The sequence below is a fragment of the Onychostoma macrolepis genome, chromosome 22, assembly GCF_012432095.1.
Source record: "Onychostoma macrolepis isolate SWU-2019 chromosome 22, ASM1243209v1, whole genome shotgun sequence".
In the NCBI taxonomy this organism is placed as follows: Eukaryota; Metazoa; Chordata; class Actinopteri; order Cypriniformes; family Cyprinidae; genus Onychostoma; species Onychostoma macrolepis.
In genome coordinates this window covers 17,139,245-17,160,078 of record NC_081176.1, presented here as the reverse complement: position 1 = coordinate 17,160,078, position 20,834 = coordinate 17,139,245, and the positions used below count along the sequence as shown (strand labels likewise).

Below are 20,834 nucleotides of genomic sequence, written 5' to 3'. Positions count from 1 at the left end.
AAGTTCAATAGAACAACATTATGCTCATATTATCAGCATATTTGCTTATATACAGTGAGGAAAATAAGTATTTGAACACCCTGCTATTTTGCAAGTTCTCCCACTTAGAAATCATGGAGGGGTCTGAAATTGTCATCGTGGGTGCATGTCCACTGTGAGAGACATAATCTAAAAAAAATCCAGAAATCACAATGTATGATTTTTAACTATTTATTTGTATGATACAGCTGCAAATAAGTATTTGAACACCTGTCTATCAGCTAGAATTCTGACCCTCAAAGACCTGTTAGTCTGCCTTTAAAATGTCCACCTCCACTCCATTTATTATCCTAAATTAGATGCACCTCTTTGAGGTCGTTAGCTGCATAAAGACACCTGTCCACCCCATACAATCAGTAAGAATCCAACTACTAACATGGCCAAGACCAAAGAGCTGTCCAAAGACACTAGAGACAAAATTGTACACCTCCACAAGGCTGGAAAGGGCTACGGGAAATTGCCAAGCAGCTTGGTGAAAAAAGGTCCACTGTTGGAGCAATCATTAGAAAATGGAAGAAGCTAAACATGACTGTCAATCTCCCTCGGACTGGGGCTCCATGCAAGATCTCACCTCGTGGGGTCTCAATGATCCTAAGAAAGGTGAGAAATCAGCCCAGAACTACACGGGAGGAGCTGGTCAATGACCTGAAAAGAGCTGGGACCACCGTTTCCAAGGTTACTGTTGGTAATACACTAAGGCGTCATGGTTTGAAATCATGCATGGCACGGAAGGTTCCCCTGCTTAAACCAGCACATGTCCAGGCCCGACTTAAGTTTGCCAATGACCATTTGGATGATCCAGAGGAGTCATGGGAGAAAGTCATGTGGTCAGATGAGACCAAAATAGAACTTTTGGTCATAATTCCACTAAACGTGTTTGGAGGAAGAAGAATGATGAGTACCATCCCAAGAACACCATCCCTACTGTGAAGCATGGGGTGGTAGCATCATGCTTTGGGGTGTTTTTCCGCACATGGGACAGGGCGACTGCACTGTATTAAGGAGAGGATGACCGGGGCCATGTATTGCGAGATTTTGGGGAACAACCTCCTTCCCTCAGTTAGAGCATTGAAGATGGGTCGAGGCTGGGTCTTCCAACATGACAATGATCCGAAGCACACAGCCAGGATAACCAAGGAGTGGCTCTGTAAGAAGCATATCAAGGTTCTGGCGTGGCCTAGCCAGTCTCCAGACCTAAACCCAATAGAGAATCTTTGAGGGAGCTCAAACTCCGTGTTTCTCAGCGACAGGCCAGAAACCTGACTGATCTAGAGAAGATCTGTGTGGAGGAGTGGGCCAAAATCCCTCCTGCAGTGTGTGCAAATCTGGTGAAAAACTACAGGAAATGTTTGACCTCTGTAATTGCAAACAAAGGCTACTGTACCAAATATTAACATTGATTTTCTCAGGTGTTCAAATACTTATTTGCAGCTGTATCATACAAATAAATAGTTAAAAATCATACATTGTGATTTCTGGATTTTTTTTAGATTATGTCTCTCACAGTGGACATGCACCTACGATGACAATTTCAGACCCCTCCATGATTTCTAAGTGTGAGAACTTGCAAAATAGCAGGGTGTTCAAATACTTATTTTCCTCACTGTATGTATTTTTTATGAGCCATTGCTTTACATGTTTTCATATTTTCTTTGTGCTTTCCAGGGCTGTCGATCGACTACTCAGCCAACAAGCTATACTGGATAAGTTCTGGAAACGGAACAATTAATAGGTGTAACCTGGATGGGAGTGGCCTGGATGTGATTGACAGCTTGAAAAAAGAGCTCCAGAAAGCCATGGCATTAGCAGTGATGGGTGAGTGAAGGCTGTTTTCATCAGCATTGATTTAGTAAGGTTAATTATAACCAAGCAAATAATGGAGCTATTTAATTAGTACGGTGATAGACAGTATAAATGGTTTGTGAACAGCGGCATATGAATGATAAGGAACAGTTTTTATGCTGAATGTGGGCTTCAGGGTTTTTGTTAAGGCTTAATTGTGGAGCTGTTTTAGTACACTGCAATTACAAATCAATTGAGGGAGATTGTTGTTTTCAAAGGGCTTGAATTGCAACACTATTCATGTTCTGACATGGGTTTTTTCTTGAACTTTGATGACTCACAACTTTTGATGTCACAGCTGTGTTTGCTGATTGTAGCAGCTCTGCTGGGTTTGAGACTTGGCCAAAGACATATATGAATTTGCGCTGTCATCTTGTCTACATGTGGCTTCTGACTCACAGTTGATTTTTGGTGCAAATCCTAAAGATTTTTCTTTTTCTTTTTTTTTTTTTGTGACATTTACATTTATTCATTTAGCAGGTGCTTTTATGCAAAGCAAATGAGGAAAACGGAACGATTTGTCAAAACGGAGGAAACTGTATTGACAATACAGATGGCATAACATTTTAAATTGCTTGTGATGTTCCTCATTTTCACTGGATTAAAGTGTCTGCTAAATGAGCAAATGTAAATGTAAAATGAATATTCATAACTCATTTAACTTCTGTAATGTGGCTTATTCTTAAGTGACCTGATTTGATTGGACCTCTAAAAAGAGAAAACAAGTTGGAAAATCACATTTTGGGTTGTTATAGGTATATTTCTGGATTGGTAAATCTGTGGTCAAATGTATTAAAATATATATTTATATAGTAGTTTTAAGTTTATCTTATTATTTTGCCAGTTGCAAAGCTAGTTGATTTTTTTTTTCTTCTCTGTTTGTAGTTTTGCTTTGTTCTGTTTTTTGTTTTTTTTGCGTTGCTTTTTTTTTTTTTTTTTTTTTTAATTTTGTTTTGTTTGCTTTTTGTATATTTTTTGTTTGTTTTTGTTCTGATGTTTTTGTTTAGTTTGTTTTTTTTTGTTAGTTTTTTGTTTGCTCTGTTTTTAGTTTTGTTCTTTTTTTGTTAAGTTTTGCTGTTTTTTGTCTTGTTTTGTTTACTCTGTTTTTGTTCTGTTTTTGTTTTTTTGCTGTTTTTATTTTGCTCTGTTCAGTTTTGTTTTGCTCTTGTTTTTGTTTCATTTTGCTGTTTTTGTTTTGTTTTGTTTGCTCTGCTTTTAGTTTTGTTTTCTCTGCATTAGTTTTGTTTTATTTCAGTTTTGTTTTGTTGTTTGATTTGTTTGCTAATTTTTGTTCTGTTTTTTTAGTTTTGCTGTTTTTTGTTTAGGTTTTTTTTTTGTCTTGGTTTGTTTGCTCTGTTTTTTTGGTTCATTTTTATTTTTGTTTGCACTATTTAAGTCCTGTTTTTTTTTTTTTTAGTTTCACTGTTTTTTATTTTGCTCTTTGTTTTGTTTTACTTTTGTTTGTGTTTTGTTTTTGTTTTGTTTATCTTCTTTGCTCTGCATTCTGTTTCTGCTCACATAATAATAGAATTTTATCTTCTATTCATGCTAATTTATACTTTACAGTAAGTTTTAGTTTGATATTGTTAGATATTGCATAAACTAAAATTAACAAAGGGCAGTACATTTGTTGCAATATTTATACATCTTTGTTAATGTTAAAACATAATAGCTGTTTATTGTTAGTTTTTGTTAGCTCGATACAGTAAATAATATTAACAGATACAACTTTTGATTTTAATAATGTAATAGTAAGTGTTAAAATTAATGTATGGAACCTTATTGTGAAGTGTGAAGGGCAAAGAAAAAATTAAAATGACAAACAAAAAATTATATACTGTAAACAGTTATTTAATAATATAGTTATTATAGTAATAATACAGTAAACAGTTTTTTTTTTTTTGATGAAGTGATGGATTGTGCACAACGATGAAATATATTTATTAAGAAAGTACATAGGGTCAGCTTTGATTTCGTATTGTCTGTAAAGAAAAAAACAAACACACCTAGGCCATAGTTACATTCCTAAAACATATTCTTTTTTCTTTTATTTGTTGAGAGCAGATATAGTGTTTCAATTTCAGAGTCTTTCTCTCACATAAAGAAACTCAATGAAGCACTTGCCCAAGTGCCCCTCTTGCTTTCATCATTTAATTTCCTTTGACCCAGTGGATAACTGTGTCAAGAGGGGTTCTGGGATCATGGTGCCCACTTTTTATCATTTGTGGATTGACGTTAATCTGAACAGCTGGTTCAAAACCAGAGGATCATCAGCAAAAAACATCAGTTCTGTTTGAAACGTCGTTCAGGAGACAAAACGTGCATCAGATGACAACTGCTGATCAGAATTAGAGATTTTAGAGATAGAGATAGATAGAAATTTTAAATATTTACATTTAATTCTCACAATTAATAATTATTTACAATAATAATTAAGTTATTTTGTACACAGTATATGTACATTATATATTGCATACAATTATAGTAAACAATTATTAATAATTATTATTTATAATTAATTTTATATATTTAAAATAGTTTTTGTTTTAACCTTAAATGTTTTAACATTTAACAAAACCCATTTATTTATATTAATATAAAACTGCATTCATATAATATAACTGCACATTAATATAAAATTCTGTTTTGGCTTTTATTTTAACAATGGCTTGAAATATAAATATTATATAAATACAATTTAAATTAATTTACAATAAATATGAACAACACATCTTTGTGTGTGTATATATACAAATTATATCTACTGTATATAAATTGTCTATATGGTTTAATTTTTAGATTTAAATGGTTTGTAATTATATGTGATCATTTGTATTAGTGTATTTTCTTTTTTAAATCAATCATTATATGATGTTATGCAAAGATTTTCTTCATGAGTAATCATCCTTTGCTTTGTGTAAATCACATTCCAAATAAAACAGAAAGTAATAAAATGTGATATGTACAGTGGGGAAAAAAAAATATTTGATCCCCTGCTGATTTTGTACATTTGCCCACTGACAAAGAAATGATCAGTCTATAATTTTAATGGTAGGTTTATTTTAACAGTGAGAGACAGAATAACAACAAAAAAATCCAGAAAAACGCATTTCAAAAAAGTTATAAATCGATTTGCATTTTAATGAGTGAAATAAGTATTTGACCCCTTCGCAAACATGACTCGGTACCCTTGTTGGCAATCACAGAGGTCAGACGTTTCTTGTAGTTGGCCACCAGGTTTGCACACATCTCAGGAGGGATTTTGCCCCATTCCTCTTTGCAGATCCTCTACCAAGTCATTAAGGTTTCGAGGCTGACGTTTGGCAGCTCGAACCTTCAGCTCCCTCCACAGATTTTCTAATGTCTGGAGGTTAGGTCTGGAGACTGGCTAGACCACTCTAGGACCTTAATGTGCTTCTTCTTGAGCCACTCCTTTGTTGCCTTGGCTGTATGTTTTGGGTTATGTCATGCTGGAATACCCATCCACGACCCATTTTCAATGCCCTGGCCCTGACGGTACATGGCCCCGTCCATCGTCCCTTTGATGCGGTGCAGTGGTCCTGTCCCCTTAGCAGAAAAACACCCCCAAAGCATAATGTTTCCACCTCCATGTTTGACGGTGGGGATGGTGTTCTTGGGGTCACAGGCAGCATTCCTCCTCCTCCAAACACGGCGAGTTGAGTTGATGCCAAAGAGCTTGATTTTGGTCTCATCTGACCACAACACTTTCACCCAGTTCTCCTCTGAATCATTGGCAAACTTCAGACGGGCTGTACATGTGCTTTCTTGAGCAGAGGGACCTTGCAGGCGCTGCAGGATTTCAGTCCTTCACGGTGTAGTGTGTTACCAATTGTTTTCTTGGTGACTATGGTCCCAGCTGCCTTGAGATCATTGACAATATCCTCCCGTGTAGTTCTGGGCTGATTCCTCACCGTTCTCATGATCATTGAAACTCCACGAGGTGAGATCTTGCATGGAGCCCCAGTCCGAGGGAGATTGACAGTTATTTGGTGTTTCTTCCATTTGCGAATAACCACACTAACTGTTGTCACCTTCTCACCAAGCTACTTGGTGATGGCCTTGTAGCCCATTCCAGCCTTGTGTAGGTCTACAATCTTGTCCCTGACATCCTTGGACAGCTGATTGCTTCTGTGGACAGGTGTCTTTTATACAGGTAACAAACTCAGATTAGGAGCAATCCCTTTAAGAGAGTGCTCCTAATCTCAGCTCCTTACCTGTATAAAAGACACCTGGGAGCCAGAAATCTTGCTGATTGATAGGGGATCAAATACTTATTTCACTCATTAAAATGCAAATAAATTAACTTTTTTGAAATGCGTTTTTCTGGATTTTTTGTTGTTGTTATCCTGTCTCTCACTGTTCAAATAAACCTACCCCCACACACTGTATGTGTACAAAGACACTTTTGTGAGTATATTTGATTAGTACAATGTATGATTCACTGCAGTATCCAACTATACGCATCACTGCATGGTTATTTAATATCTGAATCATTTTTTTATTACATTTCCTGAAACAACTATATTGTGAAATATAATTTTAAAGCCACACAAATTATAACTCATTTCATTTGGCTTATTCCACCCACACCAGTTTCTCAGTAAGACAGGCTGTGTAATATTTTGAACAATGAATCTGAGGTAAGAGATCTTGAATCTTGAAGACTGCGTAAGATAAATAATTTGCCCAGCCAAACATGCCAAATTCGGATATATTATTTGATTAAACCCAGAGGAACAACCTGTTCTCGCTTCTCCTGCTATATCATCCTCTCAAACCCTCTCACAATCAGAAACCAACATTGCCAACCACTAATACAATCAGATTGAGCACCATCCCGGCAATCAGCATCTGCGAGCTGGTAATGGAGTGATGGTTGAATTCTGTTCTGTCTGCTTAGCCACACCGAACACTGTTTACTCCTCTCATTTATCAGGGTGTTATGTGGAGCCATGCTACTGTATATAACACCCTAATATTTTATATACAGCCGTATATTAGAAGGTACATATAAATTATTGTATCAAACCAGATGGAAACAAAGGAATTTGTGTTTGAATCATACAGCAGAGAAATTCGTGACAAAAATGCACAGGCTTTCATTTGAAGACACATCATCTCGCTTTATTTCTTCCTTTCTCCTTTCGGTGAGATGAAGCAACTGAACTTCGTCTGACACATTCTTGATTCTCATCTCATGGCCGTTTGATTATTACACTCGTTTGTTTAATATTAATGTCTAATTAACCCCGTTTTTTACCAGCCATCCCGGGAGTAAGGAAACAAGTAAAGAGATAATGAATTATTAATGGTTTCTTTTCCGTTTTCATTTTCTTTGTCATTGTTGTCTTTAAATGACAGTCTACTCATTCTTAGACTTGAAGAACTTATGACCCTTATTTGGGAAATAATTAATCTTATGAATGAAAATGAAACTATGAGAGATAGAAGTATAGTTTGTTCAATGACATTTATGTACAATGAAAGTTGACTACACTTCAGACTCCATTAGACATGGTTTTAGACCATTTTAACAATATAAAAAATACAGTTATTCTTACTGGAAATTCACACATTTTTTAAAATAATTTCCATATCAAATGAGCCCTTATAGTCCTGTCAATATAGCGCTGTGAAAAAGTAAGTGCATCCCATTGAAAGTCCTTTTTAATGCACACAGACTTTATTTGGACAGTATTTATGGCTGATCATCAAATAATTTCAGTTAAAACTGGACTTTGAAATCTTCAGTGGTCTTCTGTCAAAAATGAGCACATCCTATTAAAAGTTATTTATTTATTATGTATGTGCTCCTCTGGTTTAGTGTAGGGGAGTTCCTCTGCTATTGCTGGGCGGCTAACCTTAGAATTATATCAATACTATTAAATGATAAAAGCGGACAACTTGACTGGTTCAGATTAGAACAAGATGAATGTACCCCGTACAGTCTTGGGGCTGTGATTCTTTCACTAACAAGCTCTAAAAAGGAAATGTACAGAAGCAGCCCTTAAACAAATTAGAACTCATTTTGGGGTGGAGACATTACCTTTACTAATTCCTATAGCTGACAACCCCTCTTTTATACCTTCTATACTAGATAAAGGTTTTCAACAATGGAGAGATGCAGGAATTCACACAGTAAGCGATCTGTTTCAAGATGGTACCTTTATTTCCTTTGAAAGAAATCAGGAAAAATACAAACTTCATGGAAGTAATTTTTTTAGGTTCTTGCAAGTGAGGAACTATGTTCACTCTTACTTAAACAGGTTCGCAACAATTAGCCCTGCATGTCTTGACACCTACCTTAAGGACTATTTTGGTAAAGGGAAAATGATTTCCTGCATCTATAACACTCTCCAGGCCTCCCAATTACCTACTACATCTTCAATCAAAAGCTTATGGGAGGAAGAATTAGGGTCAGAAATTTCCAATGAGTTATGGGCGTATAGCCTGGAAGAGATTAATAGATGTTCTATAGACTCCAGACACTACCTCATCCAGTTCAAAATCTTGCATAGGCTACACTACTTTAAAATGAAATGATCTAGAATATTTCTCTCCAAAATGCGACAAATGCAGGACAGCTGATGCGACCCTGCTTCACAGTTATGCTTTACAGTATGTCCCAGTCTTCAAAGCTTTTGGTGCAAGATTTTCAGTGTCATCTCTGAAATCACTGGGAGACATATTGAACCGAATAAGTTTTTAATCGCGTTTGGTGTTTCAAGGCATGAGCTCTGTCTGTCCAAGTCTCAACAACGATTTCTTTCCTACGGACTTTTAACGGCCAAAAAGCTTATTTTAACATTCTGGAAAAATAAACTGCCACCTCCTTTTCAGCTGTGGCTTGACAAACTTACAAATACACTACATTTGGAGCGTATACGGCTCTGTCTAAGGAATAAGAGACAACAGTTTTCTAAAACTTGGGAACCCTATATAAGGTATTTAGGGGAAGAAGGCAGAGGAGACTTGGAAGAGAGGGATGTTGAACTAATTTGAGTTGGATCTAAGATCCATTCCACTCCAGGTTTTTCTTTAGTATTCCTCCTTATGTGGTGCGTATCAGGCAGACAGTGTAAGAGTGGGTGGGTGGTTGGGTGGGTAGGTCAATGGCTGGGCGGGTGGGTGGAGAGTTGTTTTGTTTGTTTTAGGAGTTTCTGTATGTTAGAAAATATGTGCATATGTCTGCATGTACAGTGTACACTTAGATGGCATGCACATGTATAGGATTAAGTTTATTGTATTTGCAGGTGTGTACATATGTATGTATAAATATGTATATATAGTTAATAACTGCAGAAAGAATAATTTTTGTTTTTTTGGTTAGAGTTTTGTTTGCATAAGGAAAATTCGGAGGAACTTCTGATTTGACTCTATTAAGCTTATAGAGGTGCTGGTCATATAATTAGAATATCATCAAAAAGTTGATTTATTTCACTAATTCCATTCAAAAAGTGAAACTTGTATATTATATTCATTCATTACACACAGACTGATATATTTAAAATGTTTATTTCTTTTAATTTTGATAATTAGAGCTTACAGCTCATGAAAGTCAAAAATCAGTATCTCAAAATATTAGAATATTTACATTTGAGTTTGAATAAATGACCATCCCTACAGTATAAATTCTGGGTATCTCTTGTTCTTTGAAACCACATTAATGGAGAAGACTGCTAACTTGGCAATGATCCAGAAGACGAACACTGACGCCCTCCACAAAGAGGGTAAGTCACAGAGGGTCAGTACTGAAAGGTGTGGCTGTTTACAGAGTGCTGTATCAAAGCATATTAAATGCAAAGTTGACTGGAAGGAAGAATTTGGGTAGGAAAAGGTGCACAAGCAACAGGGATGACCGCAAGCTTGAGAATACAGTCAAGCAAAGCCGATTCAAACACTTGGGAGAGCTTCACAAGGAGAGAACTGAAGCTGGAGTCAGTGCATCAAGAGTCACCATGCTCAGACGTCTTCAGGAAAAGGGCTACCAAGCCACTTTTGAACCAGAGACAACGTCAGAAGCATCTTACCTGGGCTGTGGAGAAAAAGAACTGGACTGTTGCTCAGTGGTCCAAAGTCCTCTTTTCAGATGAAAGTAAATTTTACATTTCATTTGGTAATCAAGGTCCCAGAGTCTGGAGGAAGAGTGGAGAGGCACAGAATCCATGTTGCTTGAAGTCCAGTGTGAAGTTTCCACAGTCAGTGATGATTTGGGCTGCCATGTCATCTGCTGGTGTTGGTCCACTGTGTTTTCTGAAGTCCACAGTCAACGCAGCCATCTACCAGGAAATTTTAGAGCACTTCATGCTTCCTTCTGTTGACAAGCTTTATGGAGATGCTGATTTCATTTTCCAGCTGGACTTGGCACCTGCCAAAGGTACCAAACGGGAGGTACTGGTTCAATGACCATAGTGTTACTGTGCTTGATTGGCCAGCAAACTCGCCTGACCTGAACCCCATAGAGAATCTGTGGGGTATTGTCAAGAGGAAGATGAGAGACACCAGACCCAACAATGCAGATGAACTGAAGGCCACTATCAGAGCAACCTGGGCTCTCATAACACCTGAGCAGTGCCACAGACTGATCGACTCCATGCCACACCGCATTGCTGCAGTAATTCAGGCAAAAGGAGCCCCAACTAAGTATTGAGTGCTGTACATGCTCATACTTTTCATTTTCATACTTTTCAGTTGGCCAAGATTTCTAAAAATCCTTTCTTTGTATTGGTCTTAAGTAATATTCTAATATTTTGAGATACTGATTTTTGACTTTCATGAGCTGTAAGCTCTAATCATCAAAATTAAAAGAAATAAACATTTGAAATATATCAGTCTGTGTGTAATGAATGAATATAATATACAAGTTTAACTTTTTGAATGGAATTAGTGAAATAAATCAACTTTTTGATGATATTCTAATTATATGACCAGCACCTGTATGTACTCCATATATTTCCCCAATAATAAAAAAAGTACAGTCTAAGTATAATTTGTTCATTTACACTGCATTTTATCTGTCAACATTTGTTAAATGCCAATCTAATATATGTAACCCCAAATATATTGCGAATAAAATGAAAAGCTCTACCAGCTGACACATTTCTAGCTACGTTTTCATTTGCATCAAATTAAATCTGTACCCTTACTCCATTCAGGAACTTTCTCCGACACGGAGCATCTAAACGATCCTCTGCTGTGCCCTACGTGAAGTATACAACAACACTGTTCACCGTAATTCATTTTCCCTGCGTTTGTGTCTGCCAACGGCTGATAGCTTCAGCTCAGACCGAGCGCTAAGAATAGTCCTGCTTGCTTTTGGCGTCTGTATGTAATCCATTCAGGGCTGCCAGGGGACTAAGATGCCGCTGCTCACACCTATGGGATTCATAAGTGCTGAGAGGGTGGGTAGAACAGAGGTACGGTGGCATGGTTTCACGCCGAGGGACGTCTCCTCCTTCAATCTAAGACACGACTCGCAAGTAATACGGGCAAAGGAATGTGTAGCTCGTCGTGAGCAGTTCGGGTCACTGGGGAAAAGGATGTTGGGAGACTGCGGCACACTTGCACACTTGCATGCCTTTTTATGATGTGTAATCACAGACGGTGTGTGAGTTCTAGTTGGTTTTCTCGGTGTTGTACCAGGCTGAGTTGACATGCTATAGGGCTTAGCGGATTTGCAGTGTGCTGTCCGCAGCAAAGAAATACAGCAAGGATAAAGACACATTTCACCCTGGTTCAATTTCAGAGAGGACAAGTATGTACAGTAAAGTTATATAATAAGTGCCCAGAAGTACTACAGTCCATACAACTATTGCTAAGAAATTAATAATCATTTTTTTTTATTATTATTAATACTATTACTACTAATATTTATTATTATGTGTTGAATATTTATTTAAATGTTATTTAATACATTTATTTTAAATGTATTTATTAGTTATAATTAATATTTAATTAATAATAACATTGATTTATTAATGGTTTAATATTGAAAGTAATGTTAAATAATTTATGCACATAACTTCTTAAGATAAAGTCAAAAGGGTTATTCATAAATATATGTTAAAATGAAATGGTGACATTTCATTTCTTTCATTTTCATTTAAATTTTTACCTGAAATCTTGATGTTGAAAAAAAAGAAAAGTTCATGTAAATGTTACTTATTTAAAATAGAGGATTCAGTGTTTTTCAGCTGTTCAGAAGCATTATTTTTCTCTCTAGGTGGGAAGTTATGGTGGGCAGATGATGTTCTCGCTCAGCTGGGAACCATTAACAAGAGGGATGGAAAAAACCTAACGGTTCTCCGGAATAAGACCACAGGCGTCGTCCACATCAAAGTGTATGACAAAGACAGTCAGAAAGGTAAAAAGAAACATATTCCTGAATGTTTTGTCTGAAATAAAACCCAGACACAACAACTTCTAAAGAGTGATTAACATCAAATGTGTTTTTTTTTTTTTTTAAAGCAAAAATGTTTACATTTGTTCACTCACAAACAGCAACAAGAACAAGCAATATCAAGAGTTCCCACACCTTTTGATCAATCAGTTACCTTCATTGACTTCTTAACCATGTTTCAATTGATGAATGGAATGAATAATGGTATTTCTAATAGTTTTTCATTTCAAATTTTTATAACACTCTCAAAAAAAAAAGAGATTTCTGGCAATTAAATATTAATATTTAATAACTTAATTGTAATTTAATATTATTAAAAATACATTAGAAATATAACAGCATATAATTGTATTGTTAGAATAGTTAAAAATAGTTAAAAGTTTCGTTTTGTCTTCAATTGATTTGATAAACCACCATTCTATTGGTTATGTTAATCATAAGTATTTTAAAATCAAATAAAAATATACACAAGACAATGTCAAGGGTTCCACACCTTTTTATCATTTAATTCCCTTTATTGACTTTTAAAACACGTTAAAGAATGACTTCTAGCCATTCATGACATGATAATGAATTTTTATTTATTTTTTTCAAGTATTTGAAGTATATATCTAGCATTTTAATAGTATTTCTGTTTTATTTTAATTTTTATGTTTTAAAATATTTTTATTTTTGAAATAGTATTTTTTAAATATATTTGAAATATATTTTAATGACTTTTAATGAAAAAAATCCCCTGATATTTCTTGACTTTCCATGACCGTGTTCACTGTGACACAATTTTATTACAGTATTTTATTACTGTTATTATTTTAACATTTATTTTATTTTAGTTAGTTGGGAAGACAACATTTATAATTTTGTTTCTTCATTTAATATTTATATTTAATGTTATTTAACAATAACAATAAGACAATTTTTTAAACAGTTTTAATTAAAAAAAATTACATTTATGTTGCCTTAATTTTCAAACTCATTACAAACTCAAAATAATAAAGTCCTTGTCATTTCTTCAAGGTGAGGTTGCATATGACTCGGACAGCGGTTCTGTTTCATAACGGATATGTTTCTACGGCCACACATTGTCAAAGCCCTTTCCTCTTTATGAATTATGGCGAGAGACATTCATATCACTGACAGGTCTATTAGCAGAGGAGTGCTTGATCCTCTAAACGCTCTATTAGGATTGAAAAAAAAAAAAAAAAAAACTGGCAATTAGGGGCTCTTTAAGGTAAATCTTTTTGCTACCTTCTCAAATCTCCTCATACCAATTAGCTCCCTCATTTATCTCTCTGACACGGACCTCATGGGAGCGAAGGCCCGTCTCATTACGCCACTTCAGTGAGCTAACTGGGGTGTTTCTGACGAGGTGTCCGAGGAACAAAGTCAAAGCGCCACCGTTTTTTTCCCCCTCCACTTCGTTTTGTGTTTGTGATGTTCTTGAAATTGGTTTAAGAATGTACACAAGCTAGTCACCAAACTAGTTTGACAGATTAGCATTAGATACACCTGTTCGTCTCCACAAATTCTCAAATTTTCTTCGTAGGTCGCAATCCTTGTGTACCGAACAATGGCGGTTGTTCCCAGCTTTGCCTTACCACTTCTGAAACAACTCGGACATGCTCTTGTACTACGGGCTACAACCTTCGTCCGGACCGCTCCACCTGTGAAGGTACGACTGTTAGTTATGACCTCTGCATATGGACATAATTAACCTTTCCGATCTCGGAGGTATTCATTATTTTTCAAAAGCATTGACCTGGAAAGGGGTTGGTTTGATTTCTTTCTTTGCTAGGTCTTCAGTCTTTCCTGATGTACTCCGTTAATGAAGGTATAAGAGGACTGTCTCTGGATCCCAGCGATAACTCTGAAGTTTTGATGCCGCTAACTGGCACTCTGTTCGCCGTGGGACTGGACTATCATGCCGGTAAGTGCACTTTTCCTTTGAATATAAAAGAAAATTATTCTTATTTATTATTTTATGTTATGAATTATGAGTTATGAGTTGTTAAATCACAAATGAAAACGTATTTCAGTTTTAGCAATTTTATGCACTTTAGACATTATTAATAATTTTTGATATTTATTTGTATTTCAGTTTTGTACTGTTTTAGTTAGCTGCCAAGGCAACGTTTCTTATTTTCATTTTTCAGCTAATGTTTATATTTTATTTGAACTTTTCTTCATTTACATGAATTTTAAATCAAGCATTTTAATACTTTTTAAGGACATAAATTATTTTAATATTATTTATACACTGCTATAGTGTTTATTCATTTTCCGAAATAACTTTTATTTTTGTTTGCAGTTTCCATTTAAATTGAAGTTTGTTGTAGTAATTATCTATTTTTTAGTTTGCAATATTTCGGTTTTAGCTTTAGTACTTTTTGTTTTACTTCAATTTAGACATATTTAATTCAACTAGTTACCGAGGCAGCATTTCTGATTTTGTTTTTCATCTAAGAATTATATTTTATTTTACACCAGATTTATTTCATTTACATTAATTATTAAATCATTAAGGAAAGTTTATGTTAATACTTTTTTGCTGTAATATACATGTTATATTTTAGTATTATTTATATAACAAATTACATTTATGTTGTCATAATTAAAAACAATACAAAACCAATAAACAAACAAAAAAAAAAAAGAGGTTAATAGCGTAAAGAGGACAGTCGTATTGAAAAGGTAGTGGCCAAAGTTCATAAATTATGGTAGTTTGGATGTAACATCACAACTATAATGGTTAAAATTTGCTTTCAAGTTTAGTGTGTTAACTGTGTAAAAAAGGTGGGGAAAATATAATATTTTGTTCTACTGACTACAATTAGGTAGACATTTTTGATTCTTCTGAAATGAGCTGTTATTTTTCTTAGTTGTGTATTTAGAAACCAAAGCAATTAGGCATCGCCATGCCATGTGTACAACAACATATCACCCCTTGACATGAGGAAAACATTGATTTGCAGGGTATCTGCCAGTGTTTGGGACAGATTCATATAGTGCAGTAATTGGACAGCTGTCTCCACACTGAGACAGAAATGCCAGTCTTTGCATCAGCGACACATAGTTTGCAGCTCTGCATTTGCATGATAAAGCAAATATTGGCATTGCATTTAATGTCTATATTTTTTATTTATTTTTTTCATTGCGAGATGAGGTGAAGGGATGCGAGATATGCGGTTATGACAGATGGAAGATAATCGAAACAGATTAACTGGACAGATGAGCCGATGCCTCATAACGATGTGAATGGGCTTTATTGGAGTTTTTGTCAAAAGGGATATAATGTACATTTTTGAGTAGGCGAGGAGCTGGTGATGCATGAAGCTACGGATAATGTCGTGCAGCCAAGTCAAAGCAATTTTTGTGAAAAGCATTTTTGAAAGGGACAGACCATGGGAGCCAGGACAATCACGAGTACTTTGGGCCTTTTTAGCCTCTATTGTTTTGGAGAAAAGGCAGGTTTGAATGAGAGCAAAAGGGCAAAGACATTTTGGCCAGCAGAAACAGATTCATTTTTGTAGGTAGAGCTTGGCATGTGGCTCCTCAAAAAATCATTTTTTGAATGCCTTGTTTATTCAAAATTGGCCATCAGCACAAGAATGCATACAGTTCTTAGCTGCTTTAATGTAAAAGGCAAAAAATTAAAATCATTTTATGCTTTTAAGAGCATTTTTTTTAAAGAAATAATTGTTGCTCGCTTTTTTAAATTAAAATGTATCAGTGTTACTATAGTTAATTAAAACATGAAAAAAAAAGTTACTTAAAAAAAAAAAGTTCAGTGAAATGAAATGTAATATAGAGATCTTAAACTAATTTTATTTTAGCAAACTGCCAAAGCAGTTTTATTTAGCAGGACTGTTAAAATGGACTAAAACCATAAAAAACAATTATATATAGATTGTTTAGATTGAAGCAAGATTGTTGCTTGAAATAAAATAAATGTTATATATACAAAACAACATTTCTCTTTTTCATTTATCTTGATGTACCAAAATAACTAAAACTGAAATAAAAATGTATAAAATCTAAAAGCCAAAAATGCAACAAAATTACAAAAACCTTAACTAAAATAAATATGAAACAGATAATATACAAATAAAATTAATTCAAATTATCAAAAACTTTAAAGTATCTCAATGATACTAAAATAAGTCACATAGTATAACGTGATATAATACTAAAATAAAATTAAAACTGAAATGAATAAACTATTAATACAATATCAAAATACTATAAAAAATTATATTAAAAAAACGTATCTCAGTGATACTAAAATGACACTGTAGTACAATTCATTAAAGATTGAAAATATGTTATTGGTAAGTTGACAGCAACAGTAATCTATATGCAAAAATTTGGGAAATTAGTATGCACAATTAAGTGTACAATATCAGTTAATACATTAATAAACTAAAATATGATAGGCAATGACTAATAAGCTACAGATCTTGTACAACCCTAAATAAAGATACTTTTGCCCTCATAATAAGGTAGTTAATCAGTTTTACAGCAGGTGCTAACTAGTCTAGCCTCACTTTATAATTTTCTAATTGCATATCTTAGGAAATGATACATTGTACTGGACAGACATGGGCTCCAACAGAATATCTAGATCCAGTCGAGATCAGACCTGGAGAGAGGATATTGTCACGAGTGGTCTTGGACGTGTTGAAGGACTAGCAGTGGACTGGATTGCAGGTGTGAATGTTTCTTTTTTTTTTTTTTTTTTTAGCATTTCTGTGTTTCCAAATTGAAGTTGTCAGGCTTATTGTTTCTCTGTTGGTTCAGGGTCTTTGTTGCTTTGCATCCTAAGGTAATATTTACTGGACGGACCATGGCTTAAATCTCATTGAGGTCGCTCGACTGAATGGCATGTTCCGTGCCGTGGTGATATCTGACGGTCTTGATCAACCCAGAGCCATTGCTGTGCACCCAATGAAGGGGTATGTATCTGCCTTTTTATTTTTCTATTCTGAAAATACCCTCTGGTTTATTTTTATTTTTTTCTTCTAATTCTAAGCTTCAGTTTCACCCAAGTGTTGCAACAGCATTTAAATGAATGACCTATGATCATCTAGAGAGCAGTTAGCATGTGCAATTAGCACCTTAAAGCTTGTTAACTGCAGATGTACGTCCTCCTTAAAGGCCTTATAATTTCCATTGCATGTATTCTAATTTGAGAGGGCCATCATAATCTTGACCTCATGTTTGTAATGAGTTATCTCATTATCTCCAGCTTTGTACTGTAAAAGTTGAACATAAACATTAAGCTGTTATTTTTTTCACTGGTGTTACAAAAAGACTCAATTTTCGACTTCTACCCTTCAAATGCGAGAGACCATTTTAATGATCCACTCAGTCCCTGATGGAAATCAAATCCTGTTCTACATTTTGTCTCATTTACACTTGAATATGCAAAAATTGTCCCTTTAAGGGTACATCAGTTTGTCACTGGGACAGTACTCTTAAAGGGGTGGTTGATTGCGATTTCACTTTTTTAACGTTAGTTAGTGTGTAATGTTGCTGTTTGAGCATAAACAATATCTGCAAAGTTAAGAAGCTGAACGTTCAATGCAAATGGAGACATCGTCTTTTAAAATTCTGGCAGTTTAATGCCTACGACTGGTAAGGGACTACAACGAGTTACTTCCCGGGTCCCCAGATAAACCCCGCTCCCGAGAACATGCAGCAAAGGAGGCGAGGCCATGCTGCGCTGCTTTAGAGAAGAGGAATAGAAAACTAGGTGTGCACGTAAAACTCTATTCATATATGAATCGTGATTCTGTCTTCTAATGATTCTAATGGATTCACAAGTTTCAAAATCATATGTTTTAAAGCAGCGGTTCTTAATACTGTTACTCACGTCGCCCTGCTCTGCACAAGATCTCTCATTCAGATCGTCAGATCAGCTCCAACAAACTGTTCCAATTATACACTTATTTTCACATAGCTATAAGAAGCGTTATACATGCGTGCGGTTGCCGTGCTGTATTAAAGCTTAAATCAGGATAAAACCGTATATTAAAAGCTAACAGAAGCAGTAGCACTTACAAATAACAGCGTATCTAAAAGTATGAACCAACAACAACAACAAAAAAAACACATACCATTAAAAGCCGTGCTTGAACAGGTTCTGCGCGATCCTCTTCACTAATATCCTCTGCGTCTCATTCAGGCTCAAATTGATAAGCAGTATAGATGACGCCATTGTTTACAATACAATTGTAGCACATGCCGCTGAGGCGGGGGGTGGAACATTCAGACACGCAGTAGAGGTGGTTTAGCGAATCACAACACACTTTGCCAGCAAACCAATCAGAACCCATCACGGATTTCTGAGGGAGGGGCTTCATAAAACCAGGAAATAATCTGGGCGTTTATCAGAGAAGGGACAGAGAGGTGTGGAATAAAGGTAAATTATGTGAAAAATAATGCGTTTTTCGAAAAACTAAGCATGAACACATGTTAGACTGCACCCCATAAACACAATCAAGCCTAGAAAAAAAACAGTCAACCACCCCTTTAAAGGGATGTCTTTTTACCTTATTTACCCTCAGTGTTGGGAAGGTTACTTTGGAAACGTAATAGATTACAGATTACAAGTTACCCTATTTAAATTGTAATAAGTAGTGTAACTATTTCAATTACTTTATTAAGTAATTTAACAAACATTTAAACCAGGCAGGGTTATTCTTACAATAGTACTCAACACTGAATACTGTCTGACCTTTGTAATCGTTAACATTTTCATAAGTAACTGTAACTTAATAACATATTTTTTTCTCAGTAACTATAACAGATTACATTTACATTTATTTTGTAATTAAATTATGTAACACCGTTACATGTAGCCAGTTATTACGACTGGGGAAGTCATGGCCTAATGGTTAGAGAGTCGGACTCATAACCTAAAGCTCGCGAGTTCGAGTCTCAGGTTCGGCAGGAATTGTAGGTGTCTCCACCCTCAATACCATGACTGAGCTGCTCTTGAGCAAGGCACCGAACCCCCAACTGCTCCCCAGGTGCCGCAGCATAAATGGCTGCCCACTGCTCCGGGTGTGTGTTCACGGTGTGTGTGTGCACTTTGGATGGGTTAATTGCAGAGCACGAATTCCGAGTATAGGTAACCATACTTGGCCATATGTCACGTCACTTTCACTTTTTTACTTTTATTCCCCAACATGTTTACCCTTAAAAGGGTCATAGTTGAACCTTATTGGTACGTATTACTACTCTAAGGCCCTAATTCACCTTTTAGGGGGAGATAAGTTACAGAGTTGTGCCTTCAAGGGTACTGCCTCAGTGACCAGCTGTTGTACCCTTACAGGTTGTTGTAACCCCTTTTTTTGACAGTGTACTACCCGATTCCACTTAGAAATAGACTGTGAATTGTAGAGGAGAGGAAAAACACACCCTAATTAGAATTTCGGAACTTCCCATGAGGACCTGAACACAGCATTAGCACAAACAAACTGTAACCCTGTTAGCATTGTACTTATTTTCACTGTAACTGAACATAAATCTTGGATTTTAAACTGTGGAAAGGTTAGAATTTTTAGGAAGACTACTCATACTCATAATCATACTCGCCTTTGAATTCATGCAGGTTTCTCTTCTGGACGGAGTGGGGCCAGAGTCCTACCATCTCCAGGTCTCGTCTTGATGGTTCAGAGCAATCCGTGCTCGTTAGCAGTGGACTAGCAAGGCCCAACGGCATCTCCATAGACTACCAGGTCTGCCTCCCCTACATGCTTAGTCTGCAGGCAGCAGTCCATGTCGATTTCATGGCTTATCTTGCAGCTTTAGGGCAGCCAGATCATATATCCCTTCATTCTTAATATAACAGATGTTTGTCTTCCAACTGCGTTGTAGGAAAATAAATTATACTGGTGTGATGCCCGCAACAACAAGATCGAAAGAATCAACCTTGAGCGGGGTGAGCAGAGGGAGATTGTGTTCTCATCGAGTGGGGTGGATATGTTTTCCATAGCAGTCTTTGGGGCTTACCTCTTCTGGTCTGACAGGTAATTTATTTTTCCATAAATGGTACAGTCTCAAATAATGGCCCAAGAAAGCAGATACTGTCCCATTTTCCCTACAAGGTCGCAATGCCTAGTGCAAAAAGACACTTTTGATTATTTCAGAATCTCCCGTGGTTCAATGTCATACCAAGGATGGGTTACCTCACCTTCTGTTAGACCAGCTGTGTACTGTATTTTAATGAGTTCTTTGGTTTTAATTAGTCGAGGGCCATTGATTAGCAAGTGTCAAACTTTCGGTCTTGTGCCCCCATGACGGTAGAGCTTACGCCAACGGATCCATCCGCCGTGCTTCCAAGAAAGACGCCGTGGACGTAGTGACCATCAGGAGTGGCTTGGGCGTCAGTCTGAAAGATGTGAAGGTCTTTAACCAGGATCGGGAGAAAGGTTGAGGTTTCACTTAATGGCAGTTTTCCTGTTCTTTGAACATTGCACCAGTGCACACAAGGACAAGTTCTATCCTAAATAAAGCAGGGGTGTCCAAT

At 36.0% G+C, this 20,834-nt stretch overlaps 1 protein-coding gene across 4 annotated transcripts in view; it reads left to right on the top strand.

Moving 5' to 3' along the window:
* The window catches only part of lrp1ba (low density lipoprotein receptor-related protein 1Ba), a 306,580-nt gene that overhangs the window by 148,822 nt on the left and 136,924 nt on the right, over nucleotides 1–20,834 (top strand). For all 4 annotated transcript variants that reach the window (XM_058759880.1, XM_058759883.1, XM_058759882.1 and 1 more), the window contains 9 exons: nucleotides 1,705–1,854; nucleotides 12,125–12,265; nucleotides 13,848–13,973; nucleotides 14,097–14,228; nucleotides 16,874–17,008; nucleotides 17,124–17,253; nucleotides 19,917–20,043; nucleotides 20,183–20,334; nucleotides 20,612–20,736. In XM_058759880.1, the coding sequence (XP_058615863.1) occupies nucleotides 1,705–1,854; nucleotides 12,125–12,265; nucleotides 13,848–13,973; nucleotides 14,097–14,228; nucleotides 16,874–17,008; nucleotides 17,124–17,253; nucleotides 19,917–20,043; nucleotides 20,183–20,334; nucleotides 20,612–20,736 (1,218 nt within the window). The remainder of the gene's footprint in view (nucleotides 1–1,704; nucleotides 1,855–12,124; nucleotides 12,266–13,847; nucleotides 13,974–14,096; nucleotides 14,229–16,873; nucleotides 17,009–17,123; nucleotides 17,254–19,916; nucleotides 20,044–20,182; nucleotides 20,335–20,611; nucleotides 20,737–20,834) is intronic.